The sequence below is a fragment of the Haliaeetus albicilla genome, chromosome 3 (assembly GCF_947461875.1).
Source record: "Haliaeetus albicilla chromosome 3, bHalAlb1.1, whole genome shotgun sequence".
In the NCBI taxonomy this organism is placed as follows: Eukaryota; Metazoa; Chordata; class Aves; order Accipitriformes; family Accipitridae; genus Haliaeetus; species Haliaeetus albicilla.
In genome coordinates, this window is record NC_091485.1 from 25,858,978 (window position 1) to 25,875,463 (window position 16,486).

At 34.8% G+C, this 16,486-nt stretch overlaps 1 protein-coding gene across 6 annotated transcripts in view; it reads left to right on the forward strand.

Annotated features, from left to right (window-relative positions):
* RBBP8 (RB binding protein 8, endonuclease) overlaps nt 1-16,486 on the forward strand; it is a 44,707-nt gene that overhangs the window by 22,779 nt on the left and 5,442 nt on the right. For 5 of the 6 annotated variants that reach the window (XM_069779147.1, XM_069779146.1, XM_069779148.1 and 2 more), the window contains 12 exons: nt 649-724; nt 3,836-4,005; nt 5,400-5,501; nt 6,584-6,681; nt 7,331-7,458; nt 8,403-9,288; nt 9,374-9,500; nt 10,618-10,715; nt 11,520-11,634; nt 12,547-12,717; nt 13,333-13,402; nt 14,394-14,490. In XM_069779147.1, the coding sequence (XP_069635248.1) occupies nt 649-724; nt 3,836-4,005; nt 5,400-5,501; nt 6,584-6,681; nt 7,331-7,458; nt 8,403-9,288; nt 9,374-9,500; nt 10,618-10,715; nt 11,520-11,634; nt 12,547-12,717; nt 13,333-13,402; nt 14,394-14,490 (2,138 nt within the window). The remainder of the gene's footprint in view (nt 1-648; nt 725-3,835; nt 4,006-5,399; nt 5,502-6,583; nt 6,682-7,330; nt 7,459-8,402; nt 9,289-9,373; nt 9,501-10,617; nt 10,716-11,519; nt 11,635-12,546; nt 12,718-13,332; nt 13,403-14,393; nt 14,491-16,486) is intronic. The other variant, XM_069779150.1, reaches the window with a different exon arrangement.

Consider the following 16,486-nt stretch of genomic DNA (forward strand, 5'->3'; position numbering starts at 1 on the left):
AACAAAAAAATAAGAACAAAAAAATAAAAATTAAAGGTGAAGAGAAAAGTTGGGAGCTATCACTACATTAGTTTGAGACAGCGTGGAAAAAAGGCTGAAGGTGATGCAGTAAGCTTGTGTGAAGTACAGGCAGAATGAATTGGAAATTAAGAAAAGTAAAATCAAAAATTTCTGACTAGTCTCTCTTAAATTCCCAAATATTTAACTGCTTTTTAAGAAATTGGGTTTTTTTCCGTTCTCTTGAATTAGCTGCTCGCTTTGGTGGCTAAAATTGAATTCTAATTGCTTTATACTTCATAAGCTGCCTTCAATCTAAGGAAGCAATTTTGTCCACGGAGCTGACTGAGCAGTTCATTCATCTTTACAACACAGTTTCACTTGTATGTACATGGACAAAAGTAATTAATGATTGTGTAAAGCTAATATTATGATCCAGTAATTGTGACACCTTTGCCTTTTCTAACATCATTTTACAACTTTTTTAATGACTAGCTTGAAAATTCATTTTGGTAAGCTACAGAAAGGGTAAATGGTATTATGTTTTAGAATTGGTTCTGTTCCTTAAAGGACCTGACAAAATTTGATATGATGTTAATATGTATGCATTGATTATCTTTTTCTATCTTTTTTTTCCCCTATATATTGCAGTGAATGAAAAAAACAACTTGCAGGATGAAAATAAAAAGATAACTGAACAGTTTCAGCAATTACAGAAGGAGTTGGAGTAAGTTTTGAAGATTTTTGGATATTCTCTCCCTCCCCCCAGTTCCTCAGTAGTAATGTCTGGGAATATAAATATCAGCTTTTAAGTCTTTAAACTTGAGTTTCCTCTTCTTTAATAGAATATGAAAAGATAGTCTACTGCCACTATAGCAACATAAAACTAGCATTTTTGTATTGTGCAGATTTTTTGCTTTCTTTTAACTGTGTGCATCTTTCTGTTTTTTAAACTGAGAGAGATAAATTTGTCATATAAATTCTGTCTGACTTCATGATTGTTCAAGATTATTCTGGTAACAGTGCGTAGCAAAGTCTTAAGTCTCATTCTTTTATTCCTCTGTTGACTCTTTACCAATTCTTTCCTCCTAGGTTAAGACTTTAGAAAAGCAATTTCTCAGCTAGTCAAAAAGTCTCAGGATCTTGCAGTAAATTTTTTAAATAAACTTATGATAATTTTACAGTTTTAAAAAGAAAAAAACAATCAATTTCAAAAGCAAACCATAAAAATAATGAGCTACAAATTGACTGTCAAATTGTAATCTGATATGATAGCAAGAATGTGCCATATAATATTGTGGTTAATATGCAAATATGGTGTAGTGTGCAAGGCAGAGATAGTATTCCTTGCTTGTATAGCTATGGTCTGACATCATCTGAAACTTAGCTCAGTTTTGCCTATCTGTGAACAAGTATGTGCATGGGGGGAATGGGACAGGTTGTGTGGACTTGTGTAGGCTTTTTACTGCATGTAATTTTTTCTTGTCTTTGTCAGAAGGTAACTTTGTTAGAGGAGTAAAACAGCTTAGAGTTCAGTTCAAAATGTCTGTGGTCCTACTGCTTTGTATTTCTTGGTTTGTCTCCCATCATTTGCACCTTAATCATCCTTTCTTTTTCTGTATGCATTTCATCTTCTCGGAGTAACATATTTCATGACCCTAGGAGTACTCCTTTTTAATGCCAAGTAATAACAAATTTCTGTATGCTCCCCTATGTATAATTGCTTCTCAATAATGGTCCTCCTATGCAGCTTGACAGAAATTAGGAAGTGACATTAAAAAAATTGACACCAGACAGATCCATCCAAATTTATTAGTTTGATCCCCAGACTTGCAATTTAGCTTCCAGTAAAAATCTCTGGCCAGTGTGGGAAAGTTGAGAATGACCAATGTAACACTAAGTTATTTGCTCTGCATGTTAGGTGGTCATTTAAATGAATGCAGAGTTGAGTGGATAAACAGTAATTAACAAGGATGGTCCTGCTGTTTGTAATATAGCCATTGCATTTGGTTGTTTCAGTTGAACTGCAGTCATGTTACTTTATTTAGAATGAGCAACTTAGATCAATGTAACATCATCGCAGAGGTGCAAGGTAACAGATTGTTTCTGGTGCATGACGTGAAATTAATTTTTTTGCAGTGTTCTGTGTTTTGCTACCAAGGTTTAATATTTTCGGAAAAAAACTAAGAATCCTCTATAAAAGTGAAATCAGTGAAATTTTAGAAGAATTGTATTAACTGATCCTTTATTAGATTAGGATTTCATTATCTGTGGATGGAAACAGCAAGGAAATTTCTGCAAAAACCTTTTCTAGGGTCTCAGATAAATGTTTCCATGGTTCAGAAATTATTTATTGCATATTTATGATGTATAGTATGTACGGCAGCTTCTTCATTTGATAGTTTTTTGTGGTGGTATGTAGGAGCTACCTCTTGGTTTGTATAGAAGTAAGGTACAGAAAAATATAGTTATAGTAGGCTAATTTGTCATACAAGAACACATGTGCCATGTAACTGGATGAACATATTGTTTCGCTGTTTGTTTTGATTTGTTTCTTAAGATATTGTTAGTAGATGATACAGTTTTCCAGTTATGGTGCTTTCTTTGTAAATGTGCTAGAAGAGAGTCACACAATAAGATTCATCAAGACTTCAGAGCATCAGTGCATCAATGTTTGTCATTAAGTGTTCAAAGTTAGTCATGGTAAAAAGCCTAACTGCAAAAATGCTTTTTGTCTGAAACAAGGCAGCTTTCTACAGTTTTCCATTAACTTATTTTATATAAGTTTATATAAGATCTTGTGGTTCATTTCAGTGCAAGCAGAAATATATCCATATTTCCTCTTCCTCCCTTAGATCAAAACCTTACATCCTTCACTTTGTAGTTAGGAAATGATCTTTTGGTCCATGTTTTCTCTTGAGAGTCATAAGGAAAAGTGCTACTGCAGGAAGATGACCAAGCAGGCCGAGTTAGATTTCCTTGTGTTTTTCTTTTACTGCCTCTTCCATTTCTCACTGCCATCACCATATGACAGGTAGCAATGTCCTCATTAAGTACTAAACAAACTGTATTTAAGTTAAAAGAACTGAAATTAATGTTTTTTGGTTGGTTTTTCCTTGCCATGTCTAGATAGAGTTTTCACAGAGAAAAGACATGATTATTTGTTAGACTAATTTTTATATACTGACTCTGCAACATGCTGTTAGAGCTGACAGTGTGAGAGAAAATAAACTTCATAACTCATGTTGTGTTTTACATTACTTGTTTTACATGGTTTACATTGCTTTTTACACTCCCCTATGAAGACCTTTGTGAGGTGAATAAGAGGCAACATCCAATGCTCTGGAGGGGGATTGCTTTGAATATAATGCTGATCATTACTATTTAAAATTGTCCAAAAACTTTTGTTCTGTATTTAAGGCAGTATTCTTGGGGTATGCAGGGACTTCCATACAGGGAGAGAGACACTAGTCCATCCATTTCAGCATTCTTTCATTCAAGTAGCACATGCTTTAAAGGACAAGCTAGAACTCTACAGTCTCTACTTTCTTCCCAGGAAAAAGTCTTCCATAGTGCAGTAGTTAAATGTTGACTTCAAATGTGAAGAGCTAGGTTTGTATGCTGTTCTGAGGCTTGATGGAGCAATTGTGAATTTGTTGATAGATGTATCTAAAAACTAGGTTCTAGTATTACTTTTTTTACACTGTGATGTTATTGAGATGGTTGTATTTTCTAAATTATTACTTTCTTGAACCATGTGATTGTCCTGCTTGCTGAAATGAAAGCTCTTCGTCTTGCTGACTTGGGGTTCTATTTGGCCACCTAATTTGGTCTCCAGGGAGCAAAAACAACAAGCAGTGGAATTAGAAGAAGGAGTCATTCCAGATTCTCCAGTTCTGACTTCTTCATTTTCTGTGGTTAATCGTCTGAGAAGAAAAAAAGAGAATAGGCATATCCGATACACAGAACATACACACCCAGATTTGGAACTTGCAGAAAGCAACAGTGGTAAGAGTATTGTATTTTATTGTTTTAAATTAATTTTAAAATATATTTTTAAGGACTAAAGAAAAAGGTGATGTAAGAGTTTGATTGCAAAGGCTGAAAACTAAAAAAAAAAAAAAAAAAAAAAAAAAGTCTTGTGGGTTTTCTGGTTTGGCTTTTTTCCATTTATGCCATAATACATATCAGGGGAAAAATGTCTGTAGCAGTAACTGTTATATCAGTGATATGCTCAAAGCTTCCACATACACATGCAAATGCACAGTTTTCCAACCCATATCTCTTCTGTAACTGCAAACAAACTGAAAAATGTTAGGGTTTGACCTGTGCATACAGCTATGTCACCACCTAGTGGAGAGTGAAATAAATGTTTTGCCACATTCAGCAATTACTCTGCAATTAAAGTAATATTACTGAAACCAATTGATATCTAATTCTAGCAGCTACATGATCTTCCTTTTTCTAGTACTGATACACTGTTTGCATTTGTTTTGTGTCTAAGTCCAAAAGTATTGCGCGCATTTAGTTTCCAAACTTTGTTCTGTAATGTCATAGAAATAGCTCTAATGTAATTTAACTATAAAAAATATTTTTGTGAAATAAGGGACTTTGTGCCTGTATTTTAATGATACACAGGAAATATGATAAACAATCCGGGTGCTTTTAATGTGTTAATTTATCTTGTGGAATAAAAATATGTATTTTAAATAATATATGAATATATCTAAATTTTGAGTCTTGACTAAAAGCCTCTTCCCAAGAATAAAAATAGCACAACTGTGGGGTGAAGAGGGTGGGTTGATTATTCACACCCTTTATTTTACATATGTAATTTTAGTGTTGTGGATAGTTTTTTTCCTTTCTAAACATACCTCTACTTCTCTCCATTTTCTGAATAAAAAAATTGAGCTACTAAATTAAACCAAAGTTAAATATGTAAGAAATGTTTTAGAAAGGACTACATGGCACAAAGTTGGTCATGATTCAAATCTCAGGTTTTTCACCTTTTCATTACCTTAGCTGATGCAGAAAATTATCCCCTTGCATGCTTTACTCTTTAATAGTTTTGTTGCCATATTAACAGGTCAAATATAGATTGAATACATACTTTTTCTGTGGTCAGTGTAGAAAGTGATGTAATTATGTGTCAGTATTGTTTTATGGCTGACTGGATGGGCTCATATTTGTGAGAGAAAGGATTAATATGAAATATTTGTGACTAATTTGTCACAGTGATACCTCAGAATAAAAATAATCAGATGTGCTTAGATTACTGGATCTTCTGACATATCGAAACTCATGTTCAAGTGCTTTTAAGATCAGGATCATGGTCTGTATCTACACAAAATTATCACAACGGGATACCTGATTTCACCATGTGAAAATGTTTCTACATCTAGACTTTGGAAAAATTCCACTGTATTCCACACAAGTGAACAGTCACCACGGAGAAGAGATACTAGTGGCAGACACCTGTGATCCACAACTGTCCCCTGTACCAAGTAAGTGTATTAATAGATTTAGTTCTAATTCCATTCAAAATAAGGCAAAAATATTGTAAAACTGAGGGTTCATCAACAACTGAGGGTTCATCTCTTTAAACAAAGGAGCCAGAAAAATGATATTATGTTTAATCACATAATTGCTACCGAAATGCCTATCTTGTAATGCCTGTCTGCCTGATTCTAAGCCTAGCATCAGGGCTTAGAGTCAAGAAATAGAAAGAAGCTCAGTGCAGCTCTTACTGCAGGTATCTTATAGTTTAGGCAACTTATCCAATTGTCTTATGTCTGGGTTTCCAACTGTACAGGAGATAAAATATTCTGAGAATTGCACTTCCTGTCCGACATGAATATGTAACATTTAGAAGTGCTTCTGTTAATTATTCCCTTTTTTGCAATTGTGAATTGCTACAAGTCTTTAAGTCTTAAGTCCTTCTCCATAAACAGTTCTTTGACAAGAACTTTCTGTGTCCCTGGTTTTTTTCTGTGAAGTATTTAACTGTAAATGACTGTGAGAATCGGTATCTTGGAATCATTTGTGCAAGTCAGGGTTGTGGTGGTTGTAATTCTTGTACTTTCCCATCATATTACCTTGGCCCAGTTCAATAAACTGAGTAATGTTAAACCCTTGAAAGAAGGGAAACTCATCTATTTGTTTTCCTAATAAAGACACAGGAAGAATAAGTGTCACCTAGGAAATATGCAACACAAGCATTTTACTATAAATAGACATCACTGTTCTACATGCTTTTCTCAGACTACTCATGCCCTGGACTGGGAGTTTGAAAATCAACTTTTACATTGACTTGTCTTTGTATTTTAATTTTGGGGAGCTGTATTCAAATTGGAAACATAGTTCTCTGTGATGGTACAGCAATTGCTCTTATCAGAAATTCTTCTTTTGCCCCCCTTCTCCACTTACCACTTCCAGATAGGATTTTTATCTGACATAGGTCAAATTATTTCCATAATTACCAGTTTTAATTTGTGATCTTTTTAGTTCTGTGTTTGTACCATCTGTGTGAGTGGGTAAGATACTATAATGTATATGTAACTTATTATACCTTTTTCTGCTCATAAAGATAAACCAAGGATGGGAGGCTATCCTGTTCCAAAGCCATCTTTTAGCTTGGCTGCAGTCGTGGCAGAAACAATTGGACTTGCTGTTCAAGAGGAATCTGTAAGTAGTATTCACAAATTTCTTACATAATCAGCTTTTTGTACCCATTGTTTTCAAAAACAGTATTTTTCTCTTTTGCATTAAAGTTCTGCGAAAGTATTCCAAGTTCCAGTAAGCTCACTTTGGTTTGCTTTTGCTTACTCATTACAGAATTGCTCTAGCAAGAAGAGATATAACTCTGCTGACCTGTCTGGGGGGTTGGGGAGGAAGGTAGGGGCACGGTTCCTGCTGTGTATACATCTTTCAAGTTTGACTAAGACAGTGGACTAAATTCTTGGGTCTGCCAGACTCCCTTTGTGGAGTAATCAAGTCTAATATGCTAAAAAAGATTATTTGGTGATGAGACTGTTTGGTGACTCACGTGAGATTATTTGATGTTTTTACTTGGTAACTACAGTGAAAATGATAGTATGCAGACAATTTTTTTTGCGTGTGCATTTGAATGATGAAATCTTTTAATTTCCGTATGCTTTTTTTAAAGTTGCTGGTCAAAATTTCATCTCTCTTTTAACTTTTATTATTTTTCAGAGTTTTGAGTGGTTCAATTTGAATGGGTTTTCAAAGTATTCATGTGCAAACCTAGCATATTTCTGATTTTGAATTCTAACAGCTTCTCACACTTCCTTTGTTTTCCTTCACCGCTTGCAAGGAGTCCCAGAGTGTACTGAGTCCTCCCCGTACCAATACTGTTATGAGTCAGGCCCCGGAGAGCATGCAGTCTGAAGACTCAAGAAAACATCCAGCTTCTGAATCAAGAAATGATGACAACAATTTAGGGTGTGTTTCCACTTGGTTGTAATAATATTGTTTTAAGCAGGCTTATATGAAGGTCTGGTTGTAGTAGAATTTAGAACCTTACAGCAGTTTGCTTTGAAGGTACAGACACAGAAATAAATATTTTCGTATTATATGGGTTTCTTTCAAGTAAATAACATTAGAAGCAAAGGAACTGATAGAATGCAAAACTGTGGACTTTTACTTCATTCTCCAGCTTCTGATTTGGGCTTTCTATGTACACAGTCCTTCCCTCACTGATGACTTGTTATTGCAAGGTATCTTCTGAGGCCCATAAACCTAGGCATAAGGGGCCAGGAGCTGGGGTAGGAAAATGATCATAAACCATTTCTGCTGACTAGATGTCATACCGATTGACTGTTGCCCTTCCCACTCTCCTCAGGATGTTGTGGTCTAAACTGAAATTTTTTTTGCCCCTTTTTGTCATCTTAAATGTATGTTTTATTGGTGACAAGTAAAAAACAGAGTACCTGAAAGAAGCTTGCATATTTTTCCTTCACTTGCAGAAGCTTTGAGAATCTGTTATCGTGGTTATAAGATCTATGCAAGAACCTAGATAGACTGCTATCGCAACCATTCTCACTTCCATTTCACTGCACTGAAAGGTGGGGAGTCCTTTGGTAGAAGAGATTCCTAGGTAGGCTTAGTTCTGTCCTTGGTTCTCAGTTAAATGTGAGTTTCACACCATACTAAAGTGAAGGATGAGGTCTGTGTTTTGTTTGCCTTTTACAGCTCTAAGTGCAACAGTACTTACTCCTAGACCAAAAATTTTCCTTTTCTTTTTCCTTCTGTTTTGAGTTAATACTAGCAATTCTGACAGCTTTAAAGCAGATCACTGGTAGGAAACAGAATTTTTGTGTATCCCTTTATTTCCTCCCAGCCCCCTGTGCACACCAGAAAAATATCTCATCTGTCATTGTATTCAGTCTTTCAGATCCATCTCGGAACACTCCACCACATGTTGACTGGGATTCTAGGGTAGCTTCTCCCATTTTTGGAGCTTCTAGCAGTATGAAGAACAACTCAAGTACAAGTCATGCCCCTTGTATTTTAGATTCAGGATTGAAGCCTAATCTCAAAACTAATGTCTTCAACAATCCTTCCAGTTCCAGATCTCATAAAAGCAGATCAAAATCTGAAGATGTTGCTTTTGTTGCACCACTGAATCTTGGAACGGAAATCAACTCGGTTATTAGCCAGGCCTCTATCAGTAGGCAAATGGTTGTGAAAAAGAATACTAATGAGGCTTTAACCTGTGTTGGAAACACCTGTGCAGCTAAAAATGATGTGATCAAGAGTGATTTCCTTCTCATACACCAGAAGCAGCTAGAAGGCAGGTGTGCTAAGAGAAAGAAAGCTGAAGATGAGCATGCAATTAGCTGTGAAAAAACATCCTTCAACAAAGAGAACTCAATGCCATTTCGATCAGATGTTCAGCATATTAATGGGGAGCATACAGTGGATAAGCCCTTGGATCTGTCTGATCGCTTCTCTGGAGTTCGTTGTCAAGAGAAAAAACAAGGAAGTGAGGAGATCTGTAAAAATAGACTGAAACAGGTGACACTGCATGACATTTTTTCACAGCTAGGGAAGCCCATTCCTGAAAGTTCATCATCCATTCAAAATGCCAACAATGAGAGCTGTTTGTTTGGCAGAGATTTACAAGAGGAATCCTATGTACAAGAGGCAATGCTGGGAAAAACGTTCCGAGATAAGAAAAACCATATCCAAATGAAAGAAGAAGTTCCTCCCTTCAAAATTGCACCACTGCCAAGTTCTGCAGAGACAGAGCAACTTTTTGATGATGTGAAGGTATGCTTTTCTGACTTTTTTTTCTTCTCCTTTAAAATATTATATTTAAGTTTTGGAAAATAGTAAAATTGCAATATGTTGTTAGGTTGCCAGTGGCCATGTACCAAATAGAAAGAAAACAAGGACAGGACATGGAGAGTCTGAACCAGCATCTGTACTTCAACCAAACCCTTGTAGACTATCAAAAAATAAAGCACTGCAAAATGAGCAAGGTAACTTGATTAAAATGTTCCTTTTATTGCCCCCTTATTCCCCCCAGCCTGTGCTATGGTTAAATAGAATTTTTCATATCTTCTTTTCTCCCTCTTTAATCACTTTCTCTGTTCTGCTTCTAACTCAGTCTCATTCTATTCAGGACTTCTAAAGATTACCCCTGCCCTTCTCCCCCATTTTCATTCTGTATCTTCCTGACATTCTTTTGCCACTTTATAAGAAATATATCATTGGCATTCAGCTGTAAACTCAACAGGCGAGGAATCTTGTTCTTTTTCATTTATTTAGCATTGTTGTTTACTGCAGCATGTAAATAACAGATACTGAAATAAAATCTCAGGAAGTGTGAGTTTAAACTATCTATATCAAATGCTTGAAAACTGTACTTTAGTGTAAGAATAAACCATTTTGTTAATATTTTTCATTATTCCTGATGATCTGTTAAAGAAATTTGTGCCTTTAATGGTAATGAACAGATGCTGCCAAATACTCTCCTGGAAGTTGTATCTTCTTTCCTATTAAGTGGCCCCAGTTTGAAAACTTTTTTTTTTTTTAACTGGGATTATAGAATCACTGCTTCTGTGCTCCTTAGTTGAGCTGCAGCGCTGTATTTAGAAATACTTGTATTATGAATTTTAAAAATATCTGTAGTTGGTGTGGCCATGTAGCTTGGAATCTAAACCTCTACTTCACAGACAAATCAAGAGCCATGTCTGGAACAATGACTGGACACTTTTGTACTCTCTTGTATTCTAAGGCCTGACTTTTGTATTCTTGTCGGTCTGATGTCTTCTATCCAGTATTAATGCTACCTGACTTACACAGTACAGAGATTTTACCTGCAAGAGTATTTTATGTATTGCATACCTCATACAAACACAAAGGAGTGGTGTGCTCCTGGAATATGACAAAAAACTTAAAGATCTATTTCTAACTCTTCAGACAAAATATGATTTATGCCAAATGAGCATATTTATTGTTTGAGAAAAATCAATCCCTAATCCCAAAGATGAATTGATGAAAGGAAAGCTGGCTTATAATTTACACACTATAGGATGCTGTCAGGAGAATTTGATTCTGATTATTTGTCTTTTTTCTTATATTCTCTGCATCCAGAACTGAAAGATAAACCTTTAGAAAACCTTCAGTGGAGTATAGACCCAGGAGCTGACCTTTCACAGTACAAAATGGACATTACTGTGATTGATACAAAGGTAAACTTGTATAACAAGTCTGCATGTTCTACGGTACTGAAAAAAGCCTACAAAGGTAGTATCATGAACTTTATTCTGGGCAGACCAAAACCATTTTCTAACAAAAATCTAAATTCAGCTTATTTGATATTTGTTTGTGCTCCTGAAATGTTTATTTATGCATAGTACACTACAGTCATCCTAAAACATTTCCACCGTCTAGTTGTATTTAATAAATTCAGCCAGGTGGCTACTCAGTACGAAACTGATGTGTTTTGGGGGTGATTCTGGGTTTCTTTTAAGGCAAAAAAAAAATTATTCTAAATATCATAATTTGTCCTGTAAAAATGTTCACTGTGATATCTCTTTATGTTAAGTAATGGAAAATGTGCAGGTAATGACTATTAGCTTTCTTTGAGTTGGATGCAGGTTGGTTATTACGATCTCTGAGAATTTTCCTGAAGTCTATGTCTCACTTAAACACTATCTTAAAATCTATGAGTCTGACCAGTTTTTAATTTCTGTATGTTTCATTGTTACTTTTTATCTTTGTAGAATTTAACATGAAAACTTTTAAGGCATTTCTTGCCCATCAAGTACTGTAATCCACCAGATAAATGCTTCACATTTGAATTTCAACACGTTATTCTCTTACCTAGATTTTACATTTTTATCATGCAGACATTACTGCAGAAAAAAATAATCACAGAAAGTGTCCAAAAAGATGCAAGTAACTGTTGTGAAAGTGTTTCAGATATACAGCAATGACACTGACTACAGCAGTTGCTTCTGAGTGCAATTGTCATGCTTGCTTTTTCTATTTAGGGTGGTTCTCAGTCAGGAGTTGGAGGAGAAGTTGTTGATACAGATTATACATATGTTGGCGAAAGTGTGCTATTAAAAATGAAAAATCAAGAGCAAAATCAGGAAAGCAGTCCAAGTAAGTCTTTTTTTTTTTTTTTCCCCTTGGTTTGCTTTCGGGGGGGGGGAGGAGGAAGAAAGAGTAAAGGGCATTTTTTCCCCCTGTATGAATAGATGGTAGAAAATGGTTTGCAATAAAAAAGCACTGATGTATTTTTGTAGGTTACAAAGATCAGTCTGTTTCCTAGTAGAATCAGTGGTTGTTGCTGAGGTTTTTTTGATTTAGATTAAGAAAATTGTATTATTTGTGCTGAGATAGAACCAGTAGCTATGCTTTTACAGTGCTTAAAAAGTTAAAGACTTAACCATATAATAGTTCTGATCTCACCTGCAACAATCACTCTTATAACAAACAGCTCTGAAAGTTTGCTCTGTAATCATATCAGACTTTCTATGGGAACACTAATTCATTTTTAATGACATATAAATAGAACTAGTATATTTAAAATAAATCCAAATGTGTTTATATCATATTTAATGTATGGCATGTGGTGAATCATGGCTGCAGGGCAGTGACTTTTAACGATGTGGTTTATTTTTTTAAGCTGTTGCAACTTGATCACATTTCCATAGTTTATCTCCTGCCCACAGAAAGTATTTCCTTTTGCTTGGGTAACTCCATAATTACAAGAACAAAAATTTCATGTATCCAGTATTAACATTAGAGGTACATCAAAGTGATTTAGCAATTAATCAAATTTTAGAAATGAGATCAAGGTATCTTTTATGAAAAATAAATGAGCATTGGCCACATTTGAAAGACTGACAGAGAAGTTGCAGAAAGAATAAATGTATAGCTGCTGTTGAGTTAATCAGTACTGGAGCAGGAAGTAAATGATGGTTCTTTTGATACACATTCAATCAAAGTGCACTTTCTTGACTTGAATTGTTGAGAGACTGATTTGGATGTTCATTATGCTTTTTATAATAGGAGGAGAAAAAACAATTAATGATACCTTAACAGAGATGTTTGATCGGACAACCCATGAAGAATATGAATCCTGCCTACCAGAAGATAGTCCTTCTGCATGTGCTGAAAAAGAAACTCTTCATGATGAAGTGCAGGATAAGGGAATAACAGCAGCAAGCAAGAAACTAAAGAGTGGGATATAATTTGTTTTGTCTTTATTAGCCTGTTTAAACAAAAGTTGATTTTAAATCAAGCTCTGCTCTCTAGGAACAAATATGCCAAATAAATCATCAGTTCATTTTTCATAAATTCATGGGAAAATTTATTCATTGTAAGGACATAACATAAACCAATATGAAAATTATTTTGGTAGTTCATTTATATAGCCACCACACAAATATGGGATGTGTAATGGAAGTTGGCATAGGAGCTGTACAGCAAAGTCACTCTTACAGGAAACACCAGGTTTTGGCTGCAGATTACGTGCTTCCTTTCTTCTTCCTATCCTAGGTTCTGCCAAAGATTTTGCAGTATTTTGTATTTTAAGCAACCTTTCCTTTGCTATTCTGCTTATTTTTTTTACTTGTCTTGCTGCTGTTTTCCTTCTATTCCAGTAATGCTTTTTAATCACTGGTTCAATCAATTCTATATTATTTTTAGTATCTGTTTGAATCTGTTGTCTCAGACTGAATGTACATGGCATTTTTGTATTTCTTAATAGCTGGCTAATAATTTTACAGATGTTTTTCCAGGCAGTCTGTTAAGTTATATGACATGTAATTTTTCATTTTACGGATATATTTACAGAACATGAGGATAAACAAGATAAAGCCAAGCAGAAGGCTTTTGTGGAGCCATATTTCAAAAGTGATGAAAGGTAATTTAGTTTGTTTTGTATAGGCATTTTAAGGCTCTTAATATCCTCCCTATAGGGAACTTGTTCTTGCATAAAATAAGCATGCTTGTGCATAACATACTAGCAGCTGAAGATGCACAGAATCTACTAAATTAGATAAAAGCCTTAGATAAAAGCTGGGGTAGGGGGTAAAAAAAGATAAACACATTGAGATCCCTGTCTATCACATTTGCTGAAGAGAAGGGATTGCCTCTTCTGCTTTTTATAAATTTATTGAATGCAGTATTTTGTAATCCATGTTGTTTTTCTTATAGGCATGTGGTCATGCATGAGTTTATGAGCAAAGAGCCTATGGGTTGCTTGTACAAATAAAAACCTTTCATTCTCTGGCTTTTTTGCCCCTTCCTCTAGGCAATAAATGAGTAATGTTTAACAACTGTACCTCTTGGTGCTTCCTCTATTGCCTTTCTGTGTAATCATCATTGGTAGTCTGAATCTTCATTTCATAATGATACCAAGCCCTTCAGTTAAATAGTTGTTAGCTTATTTTTTACCTCAGCATATGTTTTCTTTGTAGAATAACACTTGTTTAGTGTTTTGTGAACAAATAAGTTGAAAGGAATCTGTTCTATTCTTGAACCCCGACATATGTTTTTCTTGCAGAAATCGGTGCAAGCACAACTGTCTCGGACAAAATAAATATTGTACAGAAGATCTATATTTGAGTAGTATTGATCTAGTAATTACTTTCACACTGTGAAAAGCCATAATAATGAGATGCACATCTCTGGTTATGTAAAAGATCATATTACATTTTAAAAGTTCTAGAACTGGTTTAGTTACAAAAATGTCCTATTCAACTATGAAGTGCAGTATGATTGGGTTTTGCAGGCATTTTCTGATACTTTTTCTTTTCTTGAGAGTCTCCTTCATTGGGTTCTAAAAACTGGAAATTTCCAGACATGTAGAAGCAATAAATATACTATTGTGTGAAAACATTTTTGTTTTTCAGAAAGAGTACTGTGTTAGATTTTCCTCATATTGAGGTTATTCGAAAAAAAGAAGAAAGAAGAAAATTGCCTGGCCATACTTGTAAGGAATGTGAAATAGTAAGTAGTGCTTTAAAATCTAGTGTGTGTCTGTATATACGTGCACGCGCGCGCGTGTGTGTGTGTGTATCTCTCTAAAATCTCTTGATTTGGGGTTTGTTTTTTTTCATTTTCTGGGGTGTCTGCATTTTCAGATAATTGTACCGGCATCGGTGCCAATGTGTATATATGTGCAAATGCATGCAAAAATGTTTACATTATCAGGTTAAAAAGTATGACATTTTAGGTTTCACGTTACATGTTTTTTCCTCCCTTTTCACTTACTGAACTGCTTTCAGATACTTGGTATAGAGATAAAATATTGAAGTAATTACGTGTGTAATAAGAACATATTTCATTTGGTCATTAATAGACTTTCAGGCTGGAGTTAATTAGGTGATGATCTAATATATTATGACTCACCAGAAGTGTGGATTAATGACTGAATAATGATGGATTCTCTGGAACCTTTTCACTTAATTTCCACACCTATATAGAACCAACATTTTTCATAGATTCTCCTGCTATTCGCTTTATAGTCAAGTCACATTTAGTTAGCTGAAGAAATTTATTACAGTATATTTTTAACAAAAACACATTCCTGAAAAATAGCTTTGGTAAAACTCATTAAATACAAATAATTTTTACAGTCAACTATAAATATCATTTTCAAAAATATGTTTGACTTAGAGGTTGAAAGAAAACAAGATGTTGGGGAAAAAAAAAAAAACAACAAGAAAACACGAACCTTCAGTCTAGTCTATTTCTTGGCCCAAAAGCTATGTGTTAAGTGTTTTAGTTTCCTGTCTCTGTAAGCTACAGATCTTCTTCTCTCAGCAAATTCAGTTCTTGCTACTCTCTGCCAAGTTAGAGGGGTAACTATGGTGTTTGGAAACATTTACAGCTCCAATTTTACAATATTAGGTTTCTACATTAAACTTGAGAAAAGTTTGGGGTTGTTGTTGGTTTTGGTTTGGGGGTTTTTTTAAGTCTACGCCACTAGAGATGAGTGTCTTGGAATGCTTGGCGGTGTCATTGCACCATAATAAAACTAGCTTTGAATGAAATGCCTATGGACGAAGGGAGTATTAGACAAAGCATAAATGATGCTTTTAAAGTCTTGGCTTACTTATTAGTCATATGGGTTTGAAAAGTCTCCAAAGTCTAAGGAAATATTTAGGGAATGGGTAGAAATCAGTAAATTGTTTCTGGCCATGTGCTGCAAGCAGTATGAGTGGGGAAAGTTACCTGTTTTTCTGAGAAGATGTGAGATTTAACTTCTGCACATGCTGTAGCAGACTGATATTGAAGTCCTTTATCAGTCCTTATCTTAAAACTTTGTGGAACTCTCTCATTCACTTTACAGTGTAGAACATTTGATAAGAGGTCTTGTTTTGGTTCGTTACGACTTTGCAATGCAATCAAAGAAAGCTTGTATGCAGCAGTTACTGGTAGTTTGTAAAAGTAACGTTTGTTAGTGTGGTTGAGTCCAGCTACACTTTAGGTAAGTAGGAGAATCAGTCAGATGTTTTTCTATACATTTAGATTACAGAAATTACTCTGTAAGTAACTTCATGCTAAACTAACGAGAGGAACATTTTAAGGGTTTGTTCTCTTTTTGAGACTGGAAATTGTAGAGTTCTGTAAACAATTCTTTTACAGCGAAGACACTGCAGGACGAGATTTTGCATATCTTTTCACACATGGAAAAGCCTAGCTCAAATGTTCTGTGTGCGTTGAAAATGCTATGGATAGTGAGATCAATCTAGAAAACAGATGAGAGTTCTTTTTGCTGTTTAGCAGACGTATATGTAACTTTCTCAATTTTTGTCAACCCTAATAGATTTCTAAACAAGACAAAATTAAAAAAAATTACTTCCTAATTTCTTTTGAATACATACTTAGCTGGATTATTGATTGGTGGTTTTATTTTCTGTTCCTACAAAACTGTACTGTATTTTTCATTTTGATCCATAAATATTCCTCACCAATCATAAACATTTTAATTAAAAAAAAA